This window comes from Toxorhynchites rutilus, chromosome 1 (assembly GCF_029784135.1).
Source record: "Toxorhynchites rutilus septentrionalis strain SRP chromosome 1, ASM2978413v1, whole genome shotgun sequence".
NCBI classification, from domain to species: domain Eukaryota; kingdom Metazoa; phylum Arthropoda; class Insecta; order Diptera; family Culicidae; genus Toxorhynchites; species Toxorhynchites rutilus.
In genome coordinates, this window is record NC_073744.1 from 174,139,044 (window position 1) to 174,153,504 (window position 14,461).

The following is a 14,461-nucleotide window of genomic DNA, read 5'->3' on the forward strand; positions in this document are numbered from 1 at the left end:
CAATACGGAGAATTTGTTTTATTGTTTTAATTGATAGTTTTATTCCTGAAGATGTGCGTATTTTTCTCGCCGCAGAGAAAGCGCCATTTTATACAGCAAAAAAAAACGCTTTGCAGTATGTACATTATACTTTCGTTTAACACTTACCTTCAAGTATGGAAAAGTTCATTCGAAATGCAAAAAGAATGCAGCAGGCAATCGTGAGATTGCACGATGAATCATTTTTCACTCTCCATCCATCTTCAGTCGGGACTGAGAGTGAACATAACAGAACGAAGAGTGGAAAACAACATTCAATGAATGAATACTCCTTTGAAAGGATCGCACGAAACATAATAACGAGTGAGATAAAATAGACTCAATCTGCGTGTATGTATGATTTTATTTTCCCTTGTACTCTTTCCCTTGTCAGCATTCCAGGGCACATGAATCAACCTTCCCGCTCACCAATAACTTGCGTTAATATGGTCTCTTGTGTTGGCTTAGATCATTTCATACTAGAAACAAAAAAAAATGTCATTGCAATAGTGCACAGGAAACAACTCGATTTCAACTATCTATCCATATTTTACCGCTACGATCGAGGCTTCAATGATCGCTCATTGAGTGAAAAACGAATGATATTACAGAGACACTCGCTGGCCCAAGCAAAAGTTTCCAATTTGATTCTCTCACCATCTTACGTCATTCCGAGAGGCAAATGAGGGAATGTAAAATTCTCTGAGAATAGATGAGCGAAATCGAGACAGTATTTTTCCTTTCAAATCGAGAATGAACTTTGCGAGGATGATAGATAGGTGAATGTTTTCTGTCTCAATTAAAGTGAGGCATAAACGGAGAATATAAGTGTGAGTTTTATCTGTGAAAGAGTGTTGTTGAACGAATTTCGATAAAGTTTATTGATAGTGTAAAACTGTTTGTTTAAAATTGCTGTCCGTTTTGTTTAAATATGTTTCATGAAAAGTAGCTGTCAAACTTAGCTAAGCACATGCACTCAAACTATTGATAAACACAGTTCTGGTAAAGTGATGTCTATTGTTGACACCTTAGTTGTGCGATTCAAATTGGTTGTCAAAATGATTTTATAAAAAAGCGCTTCAAATCGTGGCAGTAAGGAAATTGTATTAAATTAAATCAACTAAATGAATGTAAATATTTTGAATACATTTTCCTGAATTTTCGATACCTTTCTCCTTCAGTTGCCTGTATCAGGAACTCAACGTCACAACGTAAAAATGATTTCTGCAGAAGGACAATCATGTAATTTATCTATTAGGATCTGTAGCAAAACAGTATAGCGGCTAATTTCAATATCGAATGACTGGTTTTTTGATAAAATTCTGTTTCGAACATAAACGAAAATTAAAAAAAGTTCCAGTCACGAAAACGTTTGTTCGAAAAAAAATTTGATCCGAAAAAAATTGACAGATAGTGGACGGAAAAAAAGTTGCTACAAAAAACTTCAAGTAAAATAACTTGATTGACTCCCCGTTACTTACATTGACACTAGCTGTCCGATTATTTTTGCACATTTTTTTCAAAGTAACAGCCTATCTTTTTTTGTTTGTTTATTTTTCCAAATGCCTTCTGACAACGGGGATGGTTGGGCTATAAATGTACGAGTATAGAAGACTATTTTGTTTGCATGAAAATAATTTATTTTCAATTCTACGAACGAGCTTCCAAATTTTTTGGGTCGTGTTCGATCAATTTTGCATTACAGTGCATTTTTACTGTTGCGAGCCAAACAAAAACTGGCACGAAAATTGGCCTCGGATCATCAGTTTTCAGATGGAATGGATAAGGATGTAAGCATGTTTCGAATTTCTGCGTATCAAATTAAACAATGTCACTTTGTGCGTTCAAATTCTATTTTATGAAAAACAAAATCAATAAAATAAAAACTTCCATTCAGCGTCATTATTGCAAAAACAGGAAATACAACAACAACAATAGAAATATAATTCGACATAAAAAATTTGGCTTTTGAGGCGACTTTGGATAAATTTACTACTACATATTTTAAACCTTAAACTTATGAATTTTTCACGTAGAATATGCGATCAATTAGAACAGTAGAAAATTATTTAGAAATGGTATTATTTATTGAAAGATTATTCACATTTACTAACTATTTCTCTGAGTGTAGAATAATTGTGTTAGTACGAATGGGGGACTTTACTGAAAATTGGACACCAACGCATTCGCGTTGACAGCGGGATGGTTTCGACATCTGGATACGACATTAGTTTGTATGGGGCCAACTATTCTCTATCAAATTAGTCGGCCCTAAGGTAGTTTTAAATTGCTAAAATTTGTATGAAATTTTTTTCTTGGCATTATTTACCTACTAGAAGTACGTTGTTCTCACCCTAACTTAAAGTATTTTCTATGAATTTTCCGATATTCTCACCAAAATATACCATTATAATATAAAATTATCGTTAGACATAATTTTTGTGTGATATTTTTTCATTACTTGCAAGCAAAAGTGATTTTTTTTTACATAGAGTACTAATTTGATTTAGAAAAAATAATCATTCATAATTTTCATTTCAAAAGCGTGTTCATTTCTTCTGCAAACCCGTATTGTCATGCCTACTCCCCCTTTTCGTAATATGAAGCTCAATGCCGTCAACGCGGATACTTTGCTTTTTAAAAATCAAGTTCCGTCTAATAAGGTTTGCATTTTTTTTTATCCCATCCGTTTATTAGGCTCATTTAGCAATTCAGCTGTCACAGAGCCGAATTTATTCGTATACAGATTCCTATCCATCGATAAACATTTGTTTTTTTTTATGTATAACACAGTAGCTGTTTAGGCCTAAGAATATTCCAATTCTATCGATACACAACACATGCCGAGTATTCCATTTCTATCGATAGAATTTTTGTTTGCAGGTGGTGAAAAAGTCTCATACGAAAATTGTTTATGAAGACAACTCTATATTGTGATGAAAAAATTCAGCAACAATGTTGGAATTGTTTAGCCATATGGTTGAATGAATGTCAGAAACACGCGTTTCAAGTAATCAAATAACATGATGTGAAAATTTTCATTCAAATTTTAGAATTTAAAAACCGGCTTCGTGTCTTCTAATCTGATAGAGATTAAACTAACGAGTTTGGAACCCAAATTATGGCCCTAATTTGAAGTTGCCACCAGACGTCGACACCATGCCATTGTCATCGTGAATTCGGCGCAAGCAGTTTAGAACAAATGTTAGCGTTTAGTACAACGATGCTAATGACGCAACGTGTTATTGTGTTCGACTAAATGGAAACACACCTATTTAAAATGAATTGTCAAAGCACAATTGTCGCAACGCGACGCATGGCGCGGCATTCTGGTCCCACCTTAATTCATCAAAATGTTTATCCAGATAAAACTGAAAATCAAGTGGTGCATAATTTATTATACGCGAAATACTAGGCAAGCGATATTTAATATTTTTTTTTGCGAAGATAATCCTTTTTTAGAGATTTTTCCTGAAATTTTTGTTCATTTGTCAAAAGGACCAATTACAAACTTGTTCATCCGAATTATTCAAAAATTAAGCCAGAGATGCAGAAGGGTTCAACAAATGGTATACTTAGTTTGGCACTATTTTTACTTCCATGTTCCAAAACAAGTATTTAGATTCCAGTGAATTTCAGCTTCATCTTCTATCTCTACACGTGTTGTTAAATCTCCCGCCTCGTTTCGTTTCATTAGAATTAGTACCAGGTATCGCACCTATCGGTGCCAACGTTTGAGAGGTACTTAATTTGCTACTTTATGGCAGCGACCGGCGGTCGCATCTCGCGCGCTCATCCGACGCGCCCCGACACAGCTCGGAATCATTCCCGGCTGGCATTGATCCGGCGGCTAGTTATTGCGCTGTAGGCGGTTCCTTCGAAACCGCTAAACGTTGGTTACGTTCGTCGTTCGCTACCACGGCAAGCGGGGAATATATTTCATTGTAGTAAATTACGACCATTAATTATTTCTTGCCCGTGCAACGGAAGAGCGTTCGGCGGCGAAGCCTTTCGGGATGCTGGCGGCCGAGCTCAAGGGTGCATCCGACGAGACGACGCAAAGACGAACAAAGGCGCGCGCGCATGTTCGCTCAAAGGAAGCGGCCGGATAAAATTGTAGCAAAGTGTGAGCGGATTTCGTCGTCGTAAAAATGATTTAAGCTGCGATTTAAAAATATTAAAGTAGCATTAACACTTCATCTTAACGCTTTGTAGCGTCGTGGTGAGTAATTTATGGACGCCCTGTGCAGCTTTCTTTGTAATCGATTAGAGGGATCGGTGAACACACAGGAGATGGGATTCTTTGATTGGCACGAAACGCCAAATGTCAGAGCTGAGCCCTATAAAGCTTGTTCCGCAGAAGCTCCCATATTTCATCGACCTGCAGTCGGGAAGTGCAACTCGTAAAACTGCTACATCAATTAACGTCCCATTTCTTTCTGTTTTGTTACTCCTTTCAAAATTTTTGCTCTGGCGTGTGTTCCGACAGAGCATGGGGAGCTTCCAAAAACCTCAAACCCAAAAATTTTGTAATTTATAGGTGCAAATCAAAGTTTGCGGCCGCAGTTCAACCCACCTCAAGTGCGGCCACACCGCACGCCATTATCGTAATCTACTGCCACAGTTGTCGTTGTGTTTTGTTTTGGTTTACATTGCTTTCAACACGCAGCGAGAAATGATGAAAAATCAATTAGCTATGAAACCAAACCGTAACCGTTCGGTTTTTCTCTTCCTTCGGTGGTGCGGTTAATCCGAACTGTTGACGTTTCGCCCCGAAGGTCGGTCAAGATGAATTGTTTTGTTTGAAGAACAGCTCTTTTTCGGCAGCTAACTTCAGACTGTCATACACTGACAGCCGTCGAATCACCAAGCCTGAATCTGTCTCATCCCGCCATCATGAAAACTTTGCAACAATCCTTGAGACTCCCGCGTGAAACAACGCCGTAAATGTTGATTCAATAGCCATTAAACGGTCGGAAAACAATAATAAAAATCGAAGAAATATTGTGCATACATTTGAACTTTATTGCCATCGGCATCATACAACATTTTAACAGTCCTACAGACCGCCTTCTTTACTTCGAACTCTGCATCTTACTCACTTTTTGTTTTGCATTTTGTATTTCCACAGGGAAAAGCTTCACACTGACGATTACGGTTTCCACCACCCCTCCCCAGGTGACAACCTACGGCAAGGCGATTAAAGTGACCGTCGACGGCCCGAGGGAACCCCGCTCAAAAACCAGTGAGTACACATTCGACGCAGTGTTTCTTTTGTTATCGATTATTCGTCCCTCGCTCCCTCTCTGTATCTTTCTGTCTGTTATCATCGAACCACTGACAGAAGTAAGTTGTTGCCAGTAATTATCCCCACCGAGGAGCGCCATCTGCGTGATTGGGGTGAAGTCACACCAAACAAAAGCACCTTACAATGAGGCTCCCGGCTTTGACTTTTCGCCTTCACCCTGACGATAGCAGGATGCACACACTGTAACAGGGCCAGTTCGTTTTCCAATGTAAACGGAAAGTGGTAAAAGGAATTAAGTTATGGGCGCTTCTGTTGGATGAGGCGTAAATGTGGGTTATTACCTGCCACGGGATGAGAAGAATGAACCTCGGAAACCTGGTGCAAGCAAGGTGGAATTAACAGAAAAGGTATGAAAAGACTAGCAACATATGGCGGCATCAATCAAGGATCACGTTCGAGAAGTTTTGGTTGATAGTTTCGATCTTGAAGCGTAATTATTGTATTGCTACTTTGAGCTGCTCTCATTACACTCAGTGCATCATGTAAAACTTCCATCATCGAGGCTGATGAAAGAACTCTTCAGCACGACTCGAGAGGTACACTGATGTAATGCGATCGGTTGAAATGCATAATTAAATTGAAATTTTCTGCCCATCAATCTTTGCGAACATTGCGATCATGATCGCCGTCAGATAACGTTATTATTGGTTTAAATTTCTTCAATATATAAGGTATATTCAAGAAGTAAGGATTCATGTTCCTTCACTCAAAGGAATCCCCTCCAGGCAGCGATCGCACTGAGAACCTTAAACAGATTTTTTCTATGATGAATTCTAACCCAAATGAATTATGATATGATGAATTCTAACCCAGAACTGATGAGTTGAAGATGATCCGAAACCTTAAACCCACGTCGATTTATTTTGTCCCATTTGTTTATTTATTTAGGTTCATTAGTATTTTCAGCTGTAACAGAACCGGATTTAATCGTGTACATGTTACAGGTTTATCATATCTACACATATGGTAAATTACAAAATATCCAATTCGGCGAAACAGTATGCTCAATTCCGACTGTGGAACAATTCTCCATCACTGATGATTATTGTGTGGACGCGGTTATTCTCAATTGAGGGTGTTGAGTTGAGTTTGGTTTTCTGGATGATTTCCGACAACTCTTTGATCGGGAAGGTACGCCAATTTTCTATCTTTTCTGATACTGCTTCGGGTGGAGTGCCGAGTTTTACACGTTTGCTTCGTTCCATGGCGACCGTGATCGCCAGACCTCTCACTGTGTTCCTTTTAATCAATCACGCCACAGTACTTTTAGAAATATCCAACAGTTGATGGTCCTCCTGCACGAGCAGAACTGTTTGCAAACAACCGCTGCTATCAACAAGTATCACATCACATCGCAGATGTTGAGCAGTTGCCGGGACGCACCTCAATAGATACGGTGGAAGCCTCTTCTGTGTTCAGAACAGTCGAGCCCGATCAGACAACCAGTTCTTCTCTGAAATCAGATCGATTCGGTTCAGTCTTCGCAGTCGTCCCGGTCCTTTGTCTGTTTATACGAAACGGTCAGAGTGCTTTCAAGGCGAAAACACATCCACTTCGAACAATACGCTTTTCCTCAGTCAGCAGCATCTATCCAGAGCACACGAAACGTGCAGCATTATGACGATGGCTACAACGTGGGCAGTATAAGTGAGTTTACTACAGAATGTGAGTGGACTTCGTACCAAAATAAACGACCTGTTTCTAGCTGCATTTAATACGGAGTACTCATTACCAAAGCTGTTATTTTATGATGCAGTGGAACATCTTTGAGTGAATGTACATAAATCAGATCGTATCATTGCTGTTGTTGAAGCGGTATATTTGGCGCCAGAACTTACGTTTGATGTCGACATCGGCGAGAAACACTTTGAGTCCGTTCTGACTATTCATTGAAACCGACTAAGTCTCCTCTTGTTTTCGGAGATAAAATCAAACTTACCTTATTTGGTTGCATTCTACTACTGAATTTCTATATGCTGATTCTTTGGAGTTTAAATTTTGTACTTCTAGCGCTTATCTTGTCGATGGAATGTCTACAATAAACCTGAAATAAATGAATGACGTGAAAAATAACAAAGGTCATACCTTGTGTCTGGCATATATCAACGCAGAGGCTGTTTCGGAGTGAACCGTGATCGAGGCTTTCGAACCTCTCACTGGATCTGACGTGTTTCATCTTGCCGTTGTCGCCAGAATGCACCTGTAAATTACGATGATTCCATCGATGATATGTGATTTGATTTTCAGAAAGCAAATTTCGATTAAATTAGTCGTGCTAGTGTTGGCTGCGATTAGATCCAGCTTCTTGACAACGACATCGATGTTACTTTTTCAATGTTCGCGATCACGCTCACTCAACAATTTCCCCGCGCCCCCGAGGTAAATCTTCTTTGTCGAAACCTCAGCTTCGCGAGTTTAAACGCGCGAATGAGAGGCTCAGAATAATACAAACTTTCAGCACCGAAAGCGATTATGACGTTTTGGTTCGCATGTTTACTGGTTCGCTGAGTGTTAGTCGTAGCGGAGTTCTCTCATTCACTTTTATGTCATGGTTCGTAGCATATAACAAGAGACGAATGCCACTAGGGGGAAATGACATTTGCAAGAACAACCTAAAGGGAGTTTTTCAGAAGCGTTCAATCGACAAACACTGCTGCCAGCTGCTACCTATCCTGACGCAACTTTCCTATGCGCTGGATCCAAACCATTAGAAATTCACCGTCGAATCGTACATCTCAGCTGATTAACATCTTCAAAGGAAGGTCGCTCAACACGAATCATGTAGATTTTTCATCGCTCTGCGTCAAAGCTATCGACAATGGCGTGCAAATCGACACAGCTCTGTTTCAGAGATCATTACTTAGGTGAACAAGAACTGAATTTGCAATCTTTTTGTAGACAAATCAGCAGTAGTAAGTATCGGAAGCCGCTGTAGTAACGCGTTGTATCTCATAAACAACAAAGAACAACATGCCTAAAAGTCATCTTGTGACGTTTACCGTTTATCGATCTGGTCACTGTCGCATCGAAACGGTAATCAACGATATTCGAGAATGATATTTTCAACCACGGAAACGGAAACGGAAACGAAACGCTTAACGCTTAACATATATTACGCTTGATGCTTAACGCTCACGCTCAACACTTAACACGCAACGCTTAACGCTCAACGGTTAACGATTAACGCTTAACGCCGGGGTTGCCAACTATAATTTTCAAAAGTCAGGAAGAATTAAAATAAACGTCAGGAAGGAATCAGGATAGCTCATATTGAGTTGTCCGGAAGGTTCGAGCCGATTTTCAGGGAAAAAAACATAATTTTTATAAGCAGACTTAGATATATTTAATTTTATTCTGCATTCTACATTCTTAAATTCTACAATCTCCTGCCATCTTTCGCCATCTTTCAGACAGCTTAAACATTCTATCCTTCCAGAATATGTTTGTTTTCTCGAATTTTTTATTCTGATCATAAAGTTGAAGTTTTTGCCATCGAAATCTTCAACGGAGGAAAGCATATCAGCAGTGGATAAATTGTTTCAAAAATACTACAGCTTTAGAAAACTTGAATTTTATTTTCGTTATAATTGATTGCATTTGTTTTTATGGTTTCCATGGTCTCGGGACTAAGGGCGCCATATTTTTATATTTTTTTTTTCTTGAAAGCTGAGGATTCTTCACATAATACATATATCTAAAAATCAAAGAGGCGTTATTTTTTGTTCTTGAGTTTTTTTGTTTTAAATTAATTTTCCCCCTATTTTTTCACCGCTAAAATGTATAACTTTTGAATGTTTGAAAAAAGTCATTTCTGGAGAAAACAGGTAAAACTTGATTTTTGGGAAAACCCTAAAATGGAACTGGACACCCTAATGAAAAAATGGGTGGGTTATATCTATGATATTACCGCAAGGTTGACGTAGGACTACCTTAGCTTAGTAATCATTTGTTTGTATTGATTAAATTTTTGATCGAATGAAACAATTTCCGAATTCAATTGATTTCAATATATTTGCGTTGTGAGAAAAAAATTGAACAAATGCAATGTCTCTAGTGTCTGCACGATCTTACCTGGTATCTAAGTTTAGAAGACCGTGTTAGGGAAACGCATTCTAGTCTGCACAAAGGTAAGCGAGTACAAAAGTACTCGCAGTTTGCATGTATTTTCAATGCCGATTTCCCCAGACACCTTGGTTTAGAAGTCTTTATAGCTAATCAGATTTCAGTCGGAACAAAAATACTCCCGACCTGCATGAATTTGCAATCCCAATTTTCCTAGACACCTTGGTTTTGAAGCCTGTGTTGAGGAAACATATTTTAGTCGGAACAAAAATGCCCTCGACTTGCATGTTATTGCAATGCCAATTTCCCCTCGCTCCATGGATTTGAAGTCTGTGTTAAGGAAACACATTTCATTTGGAACAAAAATACCCCCGACTTGCATGTATTTGCAATGCCAACTTCCCCACGCTCCTTGGATTTGAAGTCTGTGTTAGGGAAACACATTTCGGTGGGAACAAAAGCTCCCCCTACTTTCATGTATTTGCAATGTCGGTTTCGCCAATGCTGCTTGGTTTTGAAGTCTGTGTTAGGGAACACATTTCGGAGAGAACAAAAGTCCCCCTACTTTCATGTATTTGCAATTCCGATTTCCACAAGGCTGCTTGGTTTCGAAGTCTGTGTTGGGGAAACCGTAAAGCGGGCCGTTCAAAACGAGGCAGTAAGGGCGTTTAGATAACGCTTAACATTTTACAGTTATTCAATTATTTACCTAATGGAAAATAACACTTTATTAATTGCGATAGATGCGTAGAAATATTCCCTATCAAGTGATGCAAACATCTTTCCGATTCAGTAGAAAATGTTCGAGTTATGAGCATACGAAATCTTGCATTTTTTCCTGCATGTTCAGTGTTTATGGTTTTCATTTTACCCCCCATATATTCCGGTTAGACGTAGTTCCACGTCAAAAATAAAAAAAGATACGGGTCTCATATTTTGTGACAGAGAACAAAACTACCATTTTTTCATGACAATCCGAGAACCACTATATCGGTTTGGCATGGAATGGCTGTATATTTACTATAATTTCACAATCAAATTTGATTCTTCTTCGAATCTGACGAGAAAATGTTACACAAAATGTTATCGGGTGTTCCGGTAAGTTTCTTCGGTTTCACAACAGATGGCGTAACTTGATTATTATTCCAGTGAATCAAATTTCCAGACATTCGTTGGAAAGCTACTGTCAGTGCGCGCCTTTTTCAGTATATGTTAAAAAGTTGAAGCGTAAACAACATAGTTTTTTGCCACTTCAAATATGTCGAATTTCGTACCAACGAGAGTGTTTTTGCGGGGATCATGCTCCAACTGAGCGAACGTGTCAGACGTGGTTTGCACGGTTTAACAGTGGTAATTTTGACTTGGAAGACGAAAAACGTTCCAGACTGCCAAAAAAGATTGAACATGAAGAATTGGGGGCTTTACAAACGCAACAAGAACTTGCAGATACATTTGGAGTAGCTCAGCAAACCATATCCGATCGTTCAAAAGCAATGGGAATGATCCGAAAGATAGGACATTGGGTGCCGTATGAATTGAAGCCACGAGATGTCGAACGCCTTTTTTTCACGTGCAAACAACTGCTCCAAAGGCATAAAAGATAGGGGTTTTTGCATCGAATCGTTACTGGCGATGGAAAGTGGGTCCATTACGACAATCCTAAACGTCGTCAACGTATAGATACCCCGGCCATGCATCACAATCGACGGCCGCGCGGAATATTCACGGCCAGAAGGTTATGTGTACTATGAGCTGCCAAAACCGAATAAAACCATTATGGGGGACCTCTACCGACGACACTTTGATGCGTTTGAGCCGTGCGCTAAAGGAAAACGGCCACAATACGAGCAAAGACACGATACAGTTATTTTGCAGCACGACAATGCTCGGCCGCATGTCGCGAAACCAGTCAAAACATACTTGGAAACATACTGGAATGGGAGGTCCTATCCCACCCGCCGTATTCTCCAGATATTGCTCCGTCCGATTACTACCTTTTTCGATCGATGCAACATGGCCTGGTTGACCAGCACTTCTCCAATTTTGATGAAGTCAAAAATTGGATCGATTCGTGGTTAGCCGACAAACCGGTCGATTATTTCCGCAAAGTGATCCGTGAATTACCAGAAAGATGGGGAAAAGTTGTGACTAGCGATGGGCAATACTTTGAATATTAAATTTGTAACCATTTTTAGAGAATAAAGAATTATTTTTTTGAAAAAAAAACGAAGAAACTTACCGGTACTTCTATTATATTGACTTTGAATTCAGAAAGTTTCTATTGAGGAATATTAACTTCTGAAACGTATTTCCTCACCAATAACGATGCGGCTACTTGTACATACACATCATAAAAGGTAATGTTTTTTCTGATTTTTTTCAAATAACGGCGTGCCGTGTACTACAGGCAGCAGGTAGATTCAATTTACGTAGCTTGTTTTGAAGGGTAGACCATAAGCAATCTAAATTGCCTAGTTTTATAATTTTTTTTACATCTACAAGAACATTTAACTCACTTTCCGCACTAGTAAAAAATAACGTTTTCCTATTCTTGAGCATTGAGAACACAGAACGGCGTCACATAACTCAAGAAGAAAGCAAGCTAACGGAGCCAAATTTGGAATATGGAGGTTTTAAAGGGCCAGAAATGGTCTTATTGTGGTGCGACACTCGTCCCCTCTCTTTAAGGGACTTCAAGGGATTGTCATACATTTCTGCATAACCCTGAAAACGAATCAAGGGGTAAGCACAAAACTCGAGGAAGGAATGGTCATATTTGAGACGTCATAATTTTATATTATACTAGCTGACCAGGCAAACGTTGTTCTGCCAAATAAATTATTTCTAGTGAATATTTTGGGTGTTGAATAAAAAACACTAATGTATTGTAAGTGTGTTTGAATATTTCAACGATCTTTAAAATAAATCGAATGTGTGAACTATAAAAAAACGAATTAAATGATTTGAACGAAAGGTTATATGATGTTTCTTGGTGTATTTCATTAACGTAACTGACATGTTTGATCTCTTAAAAGTTAAACGTCAACTGAAAAAAAGTAATATAAGTTTGTCGTAAAGTAGAAAAAATGAAATATAGAAAATCAATATTTATTGCTGTCTCCTTGTTAAAAAATACGTGCATGTGATTTTCAACATGGCTTAGTTTATAATAGCTTGGTCTCGTTCATAAATTGGAAAACAGCGATACGCCAGCTAACTTCAATGGAGCTGATTAATCGGCCTGTTTGGAATCGCGTTATTTTATCGTTGTCATTCAATCGAGGAGTATTCACATCGGTAATCTAAGTTTGAAACACAGCCATATTGCTTCCTTTATTCATGGATGTGTTTATTACTCTTCACCGATTTGTAGAACTCAATATTCATATATGCATATGAGTGATCGCATTTTACAATTCGATCGAAATCGACTTTTACACTCTTAAATTCGTTCGCATTGTCGCGAAACAATAGTCAAAATAAGTCATCCGTATTTGTGGTTCAATTTACTCTCTATCTGATCGGCATAATTCCGGAAATAATTCTAAATTGTTGAAATTTGAATGAAAATTATTATTCGATTTCATTTGGATGCTAAATTTGTTTTGAATGTGTTTGAATGCTAAATTTTGCGTGTTTATTCCACCCGAAAAACCATTACTATTTTTGCTTCATAGAAATGGAACATGGAGACCAATGTTGTTTACGTCGAATTGCGTGGCAAGGTTGTCACATTTGCTCAATTCGATTGGACTTGAGCTTGAACAGAATGCAAAATTGCGCTTTTTCCATTCAACAGAATACAACCAACAATAAGTGGGGACGAATACGATCGAACTTCATTTTGTGTTTGAACACACGCGCAATATCATGACAATGCATTGCGCTTTGGCCTGGCTATAACTAAAGCTGTGTCGGTGTTGCTCATGATAGTGTCTCGCAAGTGAATGTATTATTCCTCGCACCGCTTTTGTTGATTGTGTAGTAAGAATTGCAGTCGTCCAATCTCTACCTTTGCGTATATGTCGACCATAAATTGTTGGCACAGCTTACGATATCTTGAATTGGCGTTTCTTGACCATGTCAAATCACCATATGATAAACATAAAAATCCTTCGAGCGCGCCCTCTGTTTGTTTCGTCGCATGTTCATAAATATTAAATCAAAATGAGAAATGATGTTCATAATGAATTAAGTATCTGTGACGGGGTCTCGTTGGTCTAATGTTTATGCAAGAGATTTTTCGTTAAAGAAACCCTTCTGACTTGCACTGTAGTCACGCGTATTCTTGAGCTTGCCACTCCAGAATACATTCAAGGCGTATTGTTCGTCATAGAAATCTCACCTATTTACTAATAAAAATGCCGCAAGTAGTACTACTTTGAGAAGGCAAACCTTGGGAACGTTAGTGCCATTGAAGAAGAACATAGCGAGGGTCGTATGAACGGTGTGTGTTAACGATGAATTCCAGATTATTGTTTTTTCTTCGCATTAAATTTCTCGTGTCACCGTGCTATCATGATTCCACAGCGCTTGTGCGTTGGATCTACACACGTGCTGTCCAGCTGATGTTTTATCAGGGTTGATGGCAATAGCGTGATTGTCATTTTGTAATCCGAGCAAATGTGATTTGAAGAATTTCGATAACTCATTGTGCTCATTCAAAAAGGCTTCCAGCTCATCGGAGACACGAAAACACGAAGACACGAAGACACGAAGCAACCAGGAAACGATGTCCTGCATTAAGGCAGAATCGGTTGTTCCAGTAACGAAGAGGCGTATTACGCGCATCTTGAATGAGTCACCAAACATCATGTGGAAGAAACAAGGGAAGCCGAAACTGACCGCCACGCATAAGCAGAACCATCTCATATTCGCCCGGCAATACAAGGAATGGAAACTAGAATGGAGAAATGTTGTATTTTCCGGCGAAAAAAGTTCAATTTGGATGGTTCGGACTGTTACAGTTGCTATTGGTACAATTTAAGTCAACGACATGTCGTGAGATAGAAGCGAAACTTTGGGGGCGGAAGTTTGACAGTGTGGGGAGCCGTTTCCTATCACAGCAAGCTT

General features: G+C 38.8%; 1 protein-coding gene across 6 annotated transcripts in view; it reads left to right on the top strand.

The window, feature by feature from the left end:
* LOC129762626 (protein lozenge) overlaps window positions 1-14,461 on the top strand; it is a 125,277-nt gene that overhangs the window by 64,017 nt on the left and 46,799 nt on the right. For all 6 annotated transcript variants that reach the window (XM_055761075.1, XM_055761080.1, XM_055761076.1 and 3 more), the window contains one exon: window positions 5,150-5,263. In XM_055761075.1, the coding sequence (XP_055617050.1) occupies window positions 5,150-5,263 (114 nt within the window). The remainder of the gene's footprint in view (window positions 1-5,149; window positions 5,264-14,461) is intronic.